The following is a 14,938-nucleotide window of genomic DNA, read 5'->3' on the forward strand; positions in this document are numbered from 1 at the left end:
GATATATCAGTAGCTATCATAGATATAGTACTAATTTTTTTTGCAGCATGAAGCTAGATGTTTGGAGCACCAAACATAGGAAACAGTTTTTCAATTTTCTTTGTTTAAAGTTTTTAAAATTTGTCTTTTGTCTGACTAATGCATGGCCATATTCAGAACAATGGAGTTCAGTGCACTATAAAGTAGGAAATATTGATCCAACCATAAAAGTTCTTCCTATGTTGTGAAGCTTGTGCTTTCTTCTATTGGACCATATGTCATTTGTCTATTTTTGTGCAGCGGTTATTTGTCTATTCTAGTAAGAAAAAAGACACCGTAAAATCCATTGTTTTCTTAATTAAGTAATGAAATAATGAACCTACAGAAAAAATAATTGCATTTTTAGAATCAGGAGAAGAAACTAAATAAGCACGCCAATTTTTATCAAGTTTGGGTTATAAATAAATAATGATAACTTTTAATCACCATGTCCCCCCTTAAATGCAAGGCCGGTCGGAAGCGCTCTGTGGACCTTGTGGTGACGTGGTACTGTCCCCGAATTGAAGGACTGTGCGGCCACCTCTAAAGAAGCAGTTAATCTCAAACAAGCTCAAAGATTATGTGATTCTCGGGCAATCGCTTATGGGAATAGTTTCGCTTTTGCAATACTCGGCTTGTCCTGGCACCAAACCCCACAAAAGATATGTGTGACAGTGCTCTTCACACTGATAGTGAGCTTAGGACAGTGCCAAAAGCTTATTGGGCACGCTTTCAGTGTTGCATCACCTATGACCTAATGGGATCGCCCAAGAATACCGCCCAAGGAAAGCTGTCTCCACCCTAGACAACGACAAGTCAAGAGAACTTATTTCCAAATTGTGGACTCTTGAAGAAAGATACCATTTCTTCTTCCGTTCATCTTCTGTTACAATCGCAGTTTTATTTATTCATTCATTTATTCTTTAATTTCACGTGACTGGAAAGTCGACCCTTGCATTGCAACCGTGGTCGCGTTACATACGGGTAAATAGGGTAACCAACTTTTCTTTAACGTACAATTCCGTGCGTTATGTGCAGGTTTGAGTACACATATATGGCTACACATATGGTGAGTATGCAGTTAGAGGCTGAAAGAGCAGGAAAATTTCCAAATGGGCGGCAGGCTCCATTAGCAAGGCTTACCCATTGACGAGGGTCTCCTCCCGAACGACGACGAGCGTGCGCTTCTCGCGAACCACCTCAATCTTGCACTCGGAGCGGAGCTTTTCAGTCAGTTCCTCGTGGTCAGCAGGCAGCAGGTCTTCCAGCTCGAGAGATTTCAGGTCACCAACTGTGCTTGTGGTGGTGGTGAAGTTGGACTCGTTCTTGGTGATCACCAGGCTACTGATGCCACTGGGTTGGAAAACATCCCAAAGAGAGAGAGAGATGGGTCCGACGACTCGTGTAGGAATCATGATGCTTTGCAATACATGCCCGAAATGGAGAGGAACCAACACTAAAACTTAGCTTATAAATTTGAGTGTCAGCAACTCTAACTGTATGACTTGTCAATTTGGCACCGCAGCTAAACATGGTTCTTTCTAATAGGTATTTTGCAAATGTCCATGAGTCGTATCAAGCAGAGGTTAGGCCCTTGTGCCACGCCTTTGGAGCATCCTGCCTAATGCAGATCACTTGCCTTGGATGGCACAAAGAAAGTCTTGAAAATATTTTGACTATAATTCACACCGTTACGACTGTGACTTCAGTTCTAAGAACCATATGCTGCCTCCAACTCCTTGATTTGTTGGCAATTCATGAAAAAAGCCTTTCTTTCATATGCAGTCAGAGACTGCACTGATAATTTTTTCTTTATTTTTGCTTGTTCTTTTTCGTTTACACGCACAAAATATATGCCTTGCTTCAGTGATAAAATTAGTCCGCGCTGATATGATCGTGTATTGTACAATTTCCTGGTGCCAACGTTTAGATTGAGAAAACAAAAACTGACCCATTACAGTTACGATTATTTTTTACTGGCTAATACGTTCCTGAAAAACACAATCTTTTGGCACCAACGTTCTGTACATCACCGAACTGCAATCTTATGATAAATTTTTCGCCTGCTAGATCCCATGTGAAGAAAAGATGCGAGCACACGAGATTTAGAGCAGAAGGCACCTGCCACAGCAGCTTCCCTGCAGTACTTGCCTACTCATGACAAATTATAAGATGCTAGAACACACTTGAGTTTCCTCTTCTGGTACTAGCAAATCAATTCGCAGGCCGTTGCATATTGCATTCACAGCTATCACCCAAACCCTGCTGTGATAAGCATCTTGATCAATCTGATTCACATCATGTGTGGCAAAGTTGTCATTGGAAGCATACTGCACACTTTCAATGGGTCATAACTACAAACGCGCTGTCGTTCCCTGCTGCAGGCAGTTGCAAGGTGAGAGTCATGTTTTACTCTGGCAGCACCGTATTATGACGTCACCCACCGGCTCTATTTCCTTTCAGTTTCCTGTTGCCATCTTAAAACGCTACACAACAGCAAGATGACAAAGCATAGTTTGTGGCATCCAGCCTCCATCAGCTCAACACGCATCAGCAACTCTCCCCCTCCCCCCCTACTTCCACAAATCCCGCCAAACCACGACTTCTCGCCACAAAGCACCGCCCAAAGAAGCTCCCGACCCTGGCTGAATTCCAGGAGTGCAAACGTAGGCTCGCCAAAGCCACAAAATCTACAACGTGCATCACAGGCTGCCTTGGGCCCCACCAGCTCTGCACAAGTTGGCAACCTGTGCTGCAATGATTCGTGCTAGGCTGATGTCAACTCGATTACAACTGGCAGGTGGCAGACTCGGCCAAAAGCACTAAGCCCCGATGATTCTGCACTGACTACATAATCAATCTTTGTGAACCTTGCAATACCGCAGCGTGTCGGCTGATTTTGGTCCAACATAGCACCTGCTGCCCCATTTGTAGCCTAGAAAGCGCCTGCAAGGCGCTACCACTATAAGAGCGTGCACAAACCTGTCCGGCGGGGAGTCCAGACCACCTTTGTCGTCGTCACCGCCTTCCGACAACTCCTCCTTTGGTGATGTCGGAGATGTGGCAGCAGAGGAGGACAACTCGGGCTTCTTTTCTGCCGGCTCTATTGCTTCCTCCGACTTGGCTTCACTGGTTGTTGCAGCCTCGTCATTGGCTTCCTTCTGTTCCCCTCCCTCGGCGGCTGATGCTGCGGGAGCTTTTGCTGTTGCTGCCTCTTCCTCCTTGCCCACCTGGGGTTCCTGGGGCTGTGGGGGTTGAGGCCGCACCCCTTCGGGCAGGTCCACCTGGCAGTGGGGGGCCACAAGCCGCTTGGCCGACAGGGAGAAGCGCTCAAACTCGCACGGCGAGCTCAGGTAGAAGCCTTCGCCGTCCTTGGTAAACACAAGGCTGCAGATGCCACTGGGTCACGGTGAGGTTAAAAAAGAAGTCTTAGTTACGTATAGCAAAGCAAAAGAGAAAGAAAAAAGGCATAATGAATATGCACACATTTAGTGCTGAATCAAGGAGTTGAACCACGCTTTAGGGCGGCTACTAAGCTGTTTTGGTGTTAAAAAACAAACGTTGCAGGAGTGTGTTGAATCTGGCTGGTTGGTTCATGATAAAGGAGGTAAAAACAGCACAAAGGACAGGACGAAAGCAGAGATGATGTGTGCATGAAGTACAATGTTGCGGTACACTATTGTTTTGTGCAGTTTGCATGGCACCTATCACCAAAATTATGACAAACTCAAACGCATGGTGCAACTCCTGTCAAAAAACAAGGGAAGTAGCAAGATGGTCTATTTTGGTGACGGCTAGTTCATTCCCCTTTAAGTTGGACCAGTACAACTAAAGAAATACAAAGAAACATGTCTTTTATTTGAAGCATGTCCTGGGGCACATGTTTGCTTTTTCATGCTTGTTTTGTTTAATTCAGAACGATTTGCCTGCGTGGCTTGCCGACTTGTTGGCATGGTAACCTTGCAAAGAGCTTGAAACATGGACATGAGGCAGCTTCCACTCTTGGCAGTGACACTGAGCTTCAGCTATAGTGTTCTTTAAAACAATGTATAGTCAAACTTCAATAACAAACATGGATATAACAAATTATTGCATATAGCAAAATAAATCTACAATGTCTTTGGCTGATGTGAGCACGTGACAAGTGCAGTAGAACCTCATTCATACGTTTTTGGAAAAAAAAAAAAAAACGTGAGAAAGAACGTACTAACCAGGAAAATGTAAGACCTGATGTCAACAATTGTAATGTCAACTATTGTTGACATCTACGTAATGTGAACCATCACGCAGATCGTTCCGGCCCGAGATGCATTTTACTGTTTTCCGATTGTGTGGTGTTTTAAGACGGTGACGCAAAACCGCAACGAAATCGAGCTGGTGGGCGATGCCGGATGGCACCAAAGCGAAATGTGACGCCCACATTGCACCGCTTGCAGCAAGGAGTGGCGGCGCATTTGGATTATCACCTATTAAAAGTGCACGGTATGCTAACAATGGTACTATGCACCACACACTGTAAAACAGATATGTGAAGATTAGGGGTGGGCGTTCAGGGTTGTCAAATATTCGATTGAATTATTCTCTATTCATTATTTGCTTCAATTTGAATTCAAGTATTCAATAGCTTTGAATTACTTGGCGCTCCCGAATAGGCAGCCAGATGCCACTGCAGGCCAGTACAAATACACATTTCGGAGGCTATGCTTAAACGTTATGGCTGCCATACAACAACTGTCAATCTCGAAGGCTATATGCTTTTGCATTAAAGAGCCAGAAATGTGCGACGCAAAAGAGCAAAAGCGGTGCTAGCGTCTAACAGAAACGAAGTGGCATAATCCGCATCTCCATACCCATCAGCGGAAATAGTACACGAGTGACAACCCTGGAACGCTATGTGCCTATTTGTGCCTTTAAAGCCTTTATTCTTGCGTTTACCACCACGCTTAACACCATATTGGCTGCAGGCTTTCATATGCATAGTCGCCATCCATGATCGCGTCGACAGCGGCCACGGTTTCTTCCGCAGCAGTTGCATCAGAAAGTAGCTTCAAACTCAATACATGCTTCGGCCGCACGCTTAAAAAAACTGCGTAGTCGCCATCTGCGATCACATAGAGAGCAACTGCAGTTTTGTCTGCAGTTGATGCAATGAACGTTAGTTTCGGTCTGTCTCGGTGCCTTAGCAACCACAAAGTCGCCGTTCATAATCGCGTCAATAGCGGCTGCGGTTTCCTCTGTAGCGATTGCGGCAAACGTTTTTTTTTTGACTCAGTGCAAAGCTATCGAGGATGAAGAGCACAGGCTACATAGCGACGGACGTGTGACCTGTTGGCAATCAGCTCACTGGCGAAAAAATAATTGTGATGAATGCACACTAGTGCAAAGTGTGTCACAAACGAAGGTGCGCGCCGCGGCTGTGCTGCAAAGGAAATTGTAAGCCCTCGATCGCCGCTGTGAGAGCCAATCAGTCACGATATGAAGAGAATTGCAGGTTCAGCACCGATTTTGTGCAAAATAGCAGAAGGATTTTCTCATGAATTTACTAATAAAAGCGTGTTGACACAGTAAGCACCTGCTTATTTTTTTCTGGATAGTCTCGAAAATGCGACATTCTGTTCATTTGGACTCTGACATTTTTTTTTTTATTTTTTGATCCCGTAAAATCTGAATTAATAAGGTTTTGCTGCAATATGTGATATACAGTCAAACCTCGATATATCGAACACGGATATATCGAATTATTGCGAATATCGAACAATTTCTATATCACATGGAAAATCGCATGCATTTTTAATTTTTTATTTCGAACAGGGCCGGATGTAAAATGGATATATCGAACTCCGCCGCCCCAGACCAAGAGTGCTCTGTTGACAGGAGGCGAGCTTTCCCGCAACACTCCCGCAGATAGCAGCGGCGCGATCGGCGTTCCAGACTGCTGCGTACGACAGCTGCCCACGTCGGTTGCGCCGAGGGCGCTATTTGAACGTAGCGGCGTACACACGCGGCGGCTTGGAGCCAGCACGGCCGCCTCGATCACGCGCGCACCTATGCGCGCACGGCGGGGCAAGCCGCTTCGACCACGCGCGCACGGCGGGGGCAAGCCCTGCCGTGCGCGCGTGATCGAGGCGGCCGTGGAGCCAGTTGGAGCGCTTTGTCGGTGCTGAGCCACACATCATGTGCATTGCGGACTTCGTTGGCGGTGACGACAGCACCGGAACAGTGGCGGAGTTAACAGGCGTGGAGATCGCGGCAGAAGTGACTGCTGAGCGGCCAAACGAAGACGCTGCCGAGGCTGATTTAGCAAGCGCTGATGTTGCCCCGTTCCTGACTGCAACTGAGGCTGTAGCTGCTTTGGCCGTTGTATGCCGCTACTGCGGCGCAATAGAAGGCACTGGACTGTCTCTTGTGGACCGTTTGGACTATGTTGAGGACGCCGTGGTCAAGCACGCGGTTGCCAATATGAAGCAGGCTACGCTGCTTCAGTACTTTCAGCGAACTAAATAAATACTTTGTTTGAAGCTTCATGTATCTATTGCGCCACGATTGGTTCATTGATTGATTCGCGCTAGTTTTTGACGCGTTTTCTACGTGATTTTATATATCGAATTCTGGCTATATCGAACTATTTTGCGATCACCGCGCTGTTCGATATATCGAGGTTCGACTGTATACTATTGGAACTATTTGACTTGAGATTATTTGACCAAATCACTATTATGCGAAGCATATTACGAGGGCTCAACCCAGCTCCTCAGGCGCGGCGGTGACCATGAAATCACGTGACACCGTGACGTCACGACAGAGGAGAAGTGGCTTTGGCTCAACTCTTGCAAGACGGGCTGGGTGGGAATCGAACCAGGGTCTCCGGAGTGTGGGACGGAGACGCTACCACTGAGCCACGAGTACAACGCTTCAAAGCGGTACAAAAGCGCCTCTAGTGAATGCGGTGTTGCCTTAGAAACGCGCTGTTTCTAAGGCGTGCGTCTCTTGCTCAGGCGCACATTTCGTTGCCGCGCCGAACGCTGCTTTGCTCGACGCTCACCGCGTCCAATGCGGGGCGCGTAGTCGCTGCCCTGTAGCCCATTGTCTTACACCCCTTGGCGGGTCGACGGGAACGCTGTCGCGTTCCACTCTTGAAGGCGAAGAAGTAATGCATGAGTTGTTTCTTCGTCTAGCCGAACCAAATATAGCCAAGCAACAGCAGTTCACCAGGCTAAACAGTGGTTCAACAACTAAAATAAAGGCTAGTATGCTTCGCATCCTGGGCTTAACCTTACCTAAGCCACAGCCATTTTTTTGCTTTGAATGCACTTTGAGCCTCAAATTCACTATTCGCCCATCCCTAGTGAAGATGCTTACTTATCCAACAGGTTTGGCGGTGACAGCTGTGAATGCGGCATGCGATGACCCAAGCCAGAGATTTGCTGGTGCCGTAATAAGAAAACGCTCGCTGTCATTTTCACGTGAGACGGGTGGCTATATGCTGTTCTCAATCGCACGCATCTCGTGCATTTTCTTGTTTACATGGGATCCAGTGGCCGGAAAACGTATCATACGATCACAGTTTGGTGACACACTAAACGTTTGTGTCGAAAAATTTTGTTTTCCGGGAACATATAAACTGGTAAAAATGAGCATAACTCTATTGGGTTACTTTTTGTGTTCTCGATTTCGAATGTTGGCGCCGGGAAAACGTACTCAACGGGAACATATCAACGAGGTTCTACGGTACACGCTTCTGACAAATATAGCACATAATGAAGCCATTTCCATGTCAAATGTGACTTAGCTATAACGAGGTTCAATTTCATTTATGTGTGGTGATAAATGCATTTTTCTTACTCACTGTAGGTCAGATGAATTCTTTACAAGATGATTATGTTTGCTTCTACTAAACAACTCTAGTGTCTCATTACAAATGTTTTCAGCAGGTGCCCTTACAAGACTATGTTTACAGTAATGACACTGCTTACAACATACCGCATGAAATCTAGCTTAGTGTCAAAGGCAACATTTGAAATGCTCTTGAACTACAGTTCTTTTTCTCTTCTTTTCTATTTTTTTCTTTTCTTCTTTTTTTATAGTGAAACGTGTTAGAGAAATATTTAAACCTTTGAGGGTCAATGATGTAAATATACGGCGCCGCGAACGAAGCCCAAAATGGTCGATGTCATATATTTACGGCGCCGTCTGTACATTTAAAAAGTGCGCCAATTTCCTAACCTTTTCTTTTCTGTCATGTGTTGCCATTATGTGGGAGTACAGTGCATTCTTTTCGCATGCCTCCCTCTCTTGGTTTTCGTTGCATGGTTTTAGCGCTAGTTCGCTCCTGCGCGTCTATATACTACCGCTCGCGCATTGGCGCTTGGGAGGCGGTTTGGGCTTTGTTCCGAGGGCGGTTTCAGCTTCTTCTGCTTGCAAAACTGATGGCTATCTCGTTACTAATCGCTCAAAGGGCGACCTCTTGTTTCTCGCTCGTTTAGTGCTCACAGGGGTGTGCATAGGAACGCTGTCGCCGTACATACGTTTCCGTGTTTTTTTTTTGTTTTTTTTTTTTAGACTTGCGAAAATTAATTGCCTCTGGTTGGTGATAAGATGAAGATTAGCGGAAGTTTGTCACACGTGTTGCTTTTTTTGATGGGCACACAACCACACAGTTTTGTTGAGCGTGCACACCTATGCAGTTCGATTACGCTATCAATGTACATATTAGTGCAAGAGCAGGAACATTTGAGTCTTGCGAAATATTCTTGTGTGCGCATTTTCAAATCCTTGAACTATAACAATGCATCAAATTTTCTAGTCTTATAAGCTTATTTCCTTTTTCACTGTGGTTATTCATCAATGAAGAATACATATACACCAACGCAAAATATTTTTTTCTCACATTACAGTCACCCTAGAAAGATTACGGTATATTTTTTTTAGAAATAACTCCCCAAGAAGAATTGGAATCTGCAATAAAAAGAAATTGACACGGGGAGGTAGCATATGGTGAAAAAAATAGACCATCGAAGGGTTAAGCAACCATGCAGAGGCGATCAACTCCTGATGTGTCCCCTTGCATTCATCTTCCCCATAGCCCGTATGACTTTTCAGTGTCCAGTGTTCAGCTTCCTCAAATGAAATTTTTTTCTACTTTAATTTCGGGGGTCTTATGTGCCAAAACCACGATCCGATTATAAGGCACGCCGTAGTGGGGGGCTCCGGTTTAATTCTGACCACCTAAGTTTCATGGTACACAAGCGTTTTTGCATTCCGTTGCCATCAGAATGCAAATAGCACGGCCGGGACTGAACCAGCAACGTAAAGATCAGCAGGGACACACCATGGCCACTGGACTACCACATGACACACACGCGATGGCAGGACACTTAGCATGCAGGCACCTGGGGAAACTAGAGAAGATTTCGTCAAGTCGCTAGTTTTGTGGCTGACTGAGAGCCGAGAACAGCTACTGCTGCGAAAATTGTCACACACATGGCACACTCTCAACTCACTTGATGTCCTCACGGCGCAGGCATCCCTCGATCATCTGGCGGCGCAGGTCGGGGAGTGAGTGAAGCGCCACCTCACCCAAGTTTGAGAGCACCGCCAGGCAGTACTCCACGCGAGCAGGGTCGCTACGGCTCGGGAAGCGTGCTATGGCAGACTTGCGCAGCCGAGCTCCCTCGTGCGCCGTCAGTTTTAGCTTTCCAAATGGCTTCAAGCTTGGCAGTGTGAATACCTGCAACACAGAGAACACGCACATGTAGAGAAAACTTATGAACAATGAAAACAGCACTCCCAATATATAGCGCCGAATTCCGTCATTCAAAATTATACGGTGCAGTCTGCTTATAATGATACCATGTATAACAATATATTAGCCATGACGATGAGTCGCCTTAAGAGTATCAACTTATGCATTGGGGCTATGAGAAAAAAAGAAAAACATTATTCACTGCATATCGGACATAATGGTCGAAATTTTGTTTTCTGGAAAGCGTTTTTTTTTTTTTTTTTGCAGAATAATCATGAAATTTGCATTGCTAAGTTCTCTTTAAACAAACGATGCTGAGACGAGGCGAAACGTTTGCCTGCACGAGTTAGTATCTGCTGCCATTACTGCACAGCACGTTCCACCCATGCACAGTTTGCAAAAGCTATGGAGAGCCTCGCAAGGTAGCGCAGTGTGCTACAAGCTAGCGCAAGCTGCTTGGCGTCTGCATCGGCCACGATCGTGCAAGCTTCCAGAGAAGAGAAAAGAAAAAGTGAAAGCAAATGGAGCTTGCACGTCTGTTCTATAACCTCCCTCCCTCTCTCTCTCTCTCTCTCTCAGAGAAAGCAGATATGCACCTTGGAAGCAGCCCAAGAGCAGCAGTAGGTGCGCCAACAAAGGGCAAAGCTATGTCAATTGAGACGAAACTGCAGATACTGCAAGACTCAAACAAGTACGAAGCTCACGCAGTTGATTATATAGATGATTTTGTATACTGGGAGTGCCGCGATCACGAAGGCTGGAGGAACCAGTGGCCATGCCGATCGACAGGAAAGGCGGGCTTTTTGCATCAGGGCTAAAGCCTCTATAGGTGAAACTAGCACGGTGGAAGCCACTGAAATTACCGAACTCTGGAACCACATTGCTACTGACGATAAAACAGGTGGTACTTGGTGGAGGAAATTATGAGTACAGATAGCACTGGCTCGTTCTGCGAAGAGATATCCGACAGGCCTATTGTTATCGCAACACACGGCGGCATTGTGCAGCAGAGGCGACGAGAGTGACAATGGCATATCTCAGATGGTGACGCCGATGTTCACCCAAAGTTCACTGTCATCGAACAATTTGCTCATTGATTTCACGCAGGCTAAATTATTGCCGCCAGTGTTCGCACAGCAGCTGGACACGACGCACACCGTGGTTTTGAACTTGAAACTTCCACGAAAGTAAGTGAAGATTTCTTAATGTTTCAGCACGCGTATAGCTTGACGTGCTGTTTAGAAGTATAAATAAAGTTTTATTTTTCACAGCCTGATTTTTACAAAATCCATATTTTAGTGCAAGTGGCAAATTTGGTTTCGGAGCTACAAAGGTATGTTCGGCAGCTTTTTCTTTATGGAAGCCCACATATAGAGATGATCAAAAGATCGACATTTTCTTTCGTTTTGATATCGTTTTAAGTGGATTGCACTGTAACACCACACAAACAAGTAGAAATGTCAATCCCAAATCTATACTTATGATTTCAACGAAAAAGATGTACTAAGCAGGCGAGGCTCACAAGTTTGTTATGAACACCAGCAATCTTCACTGTGCATTCATGTGTCAACAATGAAATCTATCAGAGTGAACTTCAGGCAGAATCAAAGCTTTAAAGAAACTTAGCTGGCGTTAGAGACGCTAGATGCGCAATGGTAACAAAACCTAAATTCAGTGTTTAGAAACAACAGATTGTATCACCAGCATTATTTGCGAACCGGAAACTTCCAGCCATTTATTGGGCACAATATGTACCAGCCAAGAACAACTATACGGATAACACTATGTTATGGTTTGCATGCTAGTGGAAGCCACAACATAATTACGCTCCCCTTTTCACCCATTGGATACACTACTAGGTTTGCAAGAAGATGGTATTTCATCTCCAGACAGCAAAACTTATGACACTGCCCGCTCCAAGATGCAACGTAAGATGTAGTAACAAGCCAGAACTATGATGCATTCAGTGGAAGTACATCAGGTGGGAGTCTACCAACATTGTGCAAAACAGCACAAAATGCAGCAGCCGGTCAAGTGCAGCGATCCGGAATGGGGGTTACACTGCATAAAACCTTCCGAGCTGCAAGGTGGCACTGTCAATATCTGCACCAGAAGCTTACCTTCAGCTGCTCCTCAGAGCAGATGAGCACCCTCTGAGGCGGCACCAGGCCCTTGGGCTCCTCTTCAAACGGGTCCGATATGGGGTAGCCACGGGCATCAATGATGTGGATGGATATCACTGGAGCCTTGTGCTTCAGGTGGATCTCCTTGCCTGCAGGGAGCATAAGGGATGTTTCCAACAAGCACAGGACTGTGATTTACCTCCGAATAAGGCAAACTTGGCCACCCTTCTCAACCCATTCAGTTTAATTTAAAGGAGTAGTGGCACAAAGCTTTAAAGTCAAAATAACTTGGGAGATCTACTTCTGTGGACGCACTCACCTCTACAAAATATCAATAGCAAATTGCAGATTGATACATATTTGTATTAAATTTTAACCCTTTCGCTGTCACGGACGTACCGGTACGTCATCACGCTTCCCCCCCACAGTGTCACTGACGTACCGGTACGTTCTCTATCGTGCGTTCAAAATTTCGCGCCAGAGCACAAAGCTGGCGCTCCTGGATTGGCCACGCTATCTGTTGACTCTTTCTACAGGTTCGTATATTCGCCCCGACCTGCGTTACTCCATGTATTGAAAAGTACGGCGCGACTGCTACTCCCCACTTTCTCTCTGCTGAGTGGTGCGGTGGCTCTGTGTTCGCTGTATCATGCGTCGTGCGCGTGTGGTTATGGGTTCAAGGGTTGTTCTGCCATCTCCGCTGGTTCGAAGGTTTTTATTTTTCTTCTGCTGGTGTGCCTGCTACTGTGCGTCAAGTTCAGGCGCACGTGCCGTGCCGTTGCCTCTCCGAAAAGAGTGACTCGTTGCTGCTTTCGCTCTCTCGCCGCACCCTCGCTTCCGACTTGCAGCAGTAAACGCAAAGCCCTTCGAACTTTGTTTAGCCTTTTTCCATCTCCCTCTGCCATCTTGATCACGCAACGTCCCATTTATCTCCGTTGTGCGGGCGACTGAAAGCGCATCCTCCCTGCGCGCGGTTACTTTCGGATGGCTCAGCGCGCGGGACCTTCGTCTGCTCACTGGAGCGGTGGCTCAATTTCGATTCAGAATACGAGCCGAGCTCGGATTCGGGCTCGGACAGAGTCGCATGCGAGGAAGAGGGTTCCGCATCGTCAGATTCGGATGTTGAAGATTTTATAGTGAGGCTGATGATGATGATGATGATATTTACTAACAACAGCTGCAGAACACTGAAATGTGTATATTGCATTGACTATGTTATTTGTACACCAATCATAATAAAAAATAAATGGCTATGTTCATTCCCTGTTATGCTTGTTCCCTGAAACCAAGCCGACACTGGGGGTGCGTCACGGCCAGAAAGGTCCGACAGCGAAAGGGTTAAACTACGTGGGGCAGTCCACCAAATGGTGAAGAGCTCAACCAGACACAGACATAATACTGCAGTAAACAAGTGTATTTTACTTCACTACTGGCGTAAATTTTAGGCAGCGGTAATCATGTTCCTGCTGAAGATTTCCGCAAGCAGCAAAGTAACATAAACTTGATTACTGCAACACTAGAGTGTTTTAGTTGAGTTACGCTCCGCTAAGCAGTTAAGCGGAGCGGAAGCGCGAATGCGCATGCGCCGTCCGCTTAGCCGTAAGCGGGCTAGCGGAGCGAGGAACGCGGTGTGCTTAGAAGCTGCCTGAGCAGAGTGTGCCGTGCAGCACTTTGGCTAGCGTTGGCGTCAGAACGGATTGCATTGGATGCAGAAAGCAAGCGCGCTGCCTAACACGTGGCGTTCCCCAAGACGGCGCTTTATTTTCCATTGGATAAAATGGACCGGTAACGCATTACAAGCGCACATTTAGATACTTCATGGAGAAATAAGTTATATATATATACATAATATATACATTTTACTGTATAAGGGTGATCATAAAGTGTTTTTAATTTCTCTCATTACCCTGAATTTAGGCAGGGGGCCCTGCAACTACGAAAGGTCCGCTCCGCTACGCTAACCGTATAACTAAAACGCGAAAAACGTGAAACGAAAGGTCCGCCGCTCCGCTGTGGCTCAGCGGGACAGCTCGGAGCGGAGCGCACCGTAAGGACGCTCAACTAAAACACTCTACTAGCTCCGTGTTTGTCTGGTAGAGCTCCGCACCACCATGTGGCTGCATTGTGCAGGCTGTTCACGTTTGCACCTCCGCGCATATGGTAAAATGCCCAGTCCATTTGTGTTTATCAAATCACAGGACACACTGAAACTCTCTAATGAATGCATGCCCTTTGCTGTCCCCAAGGGCTCAGATCACCACAGGCACGTGCAAAACAGCTCTGAAGGCACGCCAGTGCACCTATTAGGTGTATCTGTGCTCATACTGTGACAGAAATGCGTGTATAATTAAAATATACATACAGTGTCCCATGACAGTAACCCCTTTCTGCTCTTGGTATGCTTCATCGCAACACACTGAGTATGCTTGAATGCATAACAACACTTGATTCTTACCATATTTGTTGCGCTTCGAAGCAATTCGGAAGGATGACAAAGCCAGAGTCACCACCATTGCTGACAACAGCAAATTCTTTCATTGAAAAGCACAGCACCGAAAAGCAGGAAGCTTGGTCACAAACATAAAAGCAACTAGGCCTTAGTGTTGCTGTGGTGGCTACGGCTGCCAGCGGATTGGTGTGCGAAAGCGCTGCTTCAAAGCTGTGAGGTAATCAAGATGGAGGCAGCAGTGGCTTTGATTAGTGACATTTTGGACCCGAAGCCACGGAAGAAGTCCGAAAATTATATGCCAAAGGTTTCAGCTTCAAAAATTCCAACGTCCCTATGCACTGGCTCTATAGGGTGCTGCAAAGGCATCCCAATTATTGGGCATGTCCAACGAATTGGGCATTAACTGTAACCGCCATGCACTGAAACGAACAAGGTTTTGTGTCTTAATTACTCGGTCATTAGTTACTGGTCACCATAGAAAAGATCCAACAATTTTTTTTGTCAGAACTCCTTTAACACTAACGTGAAAGCAATCCTTTTTTTCTCTTTTCTCTTTTCTCTCTCTCTCTCTCTCTTTTTCGGAGCGCTCGCATACTGAGAGGTGCA

General features: G+C 46.1%; 1 protein-coding gene across 4 annotated transcripts in view; it reads right to left on the reverse strand.

Moving 5' to 3' along the window:
- The window catches only part of l(2)gl (LLGL domain-containing protein l(2)gl), a 68,304-nt gene that overhangs the window by 5,785 nt on the left and 47,581 nt on the right, over nucleotides 1-14,938 (reverse strand). For 3 of the 4 annotated variants that reach the window (XM_065429265.1, XM_065429264.1, XM_065429266.1), the window contains 4 exons: nucleotides 11,881-12,032; nucleotides 9,519-9,745; nucleotides 3,001-3,417; nucleotides 1,162-1,371 (listed from right to left, as the gene is read on the reverse strand). In XM_065429265.1, the coding sequence (XP_065285337.1) occupies nucleotides 1,162-1,371; nucleotides 3,001-3,417; nucleotides 9,519-9,745; nucleotides 11,881-12,032 (1,006 nt within the window). Of the gene's footprint in view, nucleotides 1-1,157; nucleotides 1,372-3,000; nucleotides 3,418-9,518; nucleotides 9,746-11,880; nucleotides 12,033-14,938 lie in introns of those variants that run through there. The other variant, XM_070534110.1, reaches the window with a different exon arrangement.

This window comes from Dermacentor albipictus, chromosome 2 (genome assembly GCF_038994185.2).
Source record: "Dermacentor albipictus isolate Rhodes 1998 colony chromosome 2, USDA_Dalb.pri_finalv2, whole genome shotgun sequence".
Taxonomy (NCBI): Eukaryota; Metazoa; Arthropoda; class Arachnida; order Ixodida; family Ixodidae; genus Dermacentor; species Dermacentor albipictus.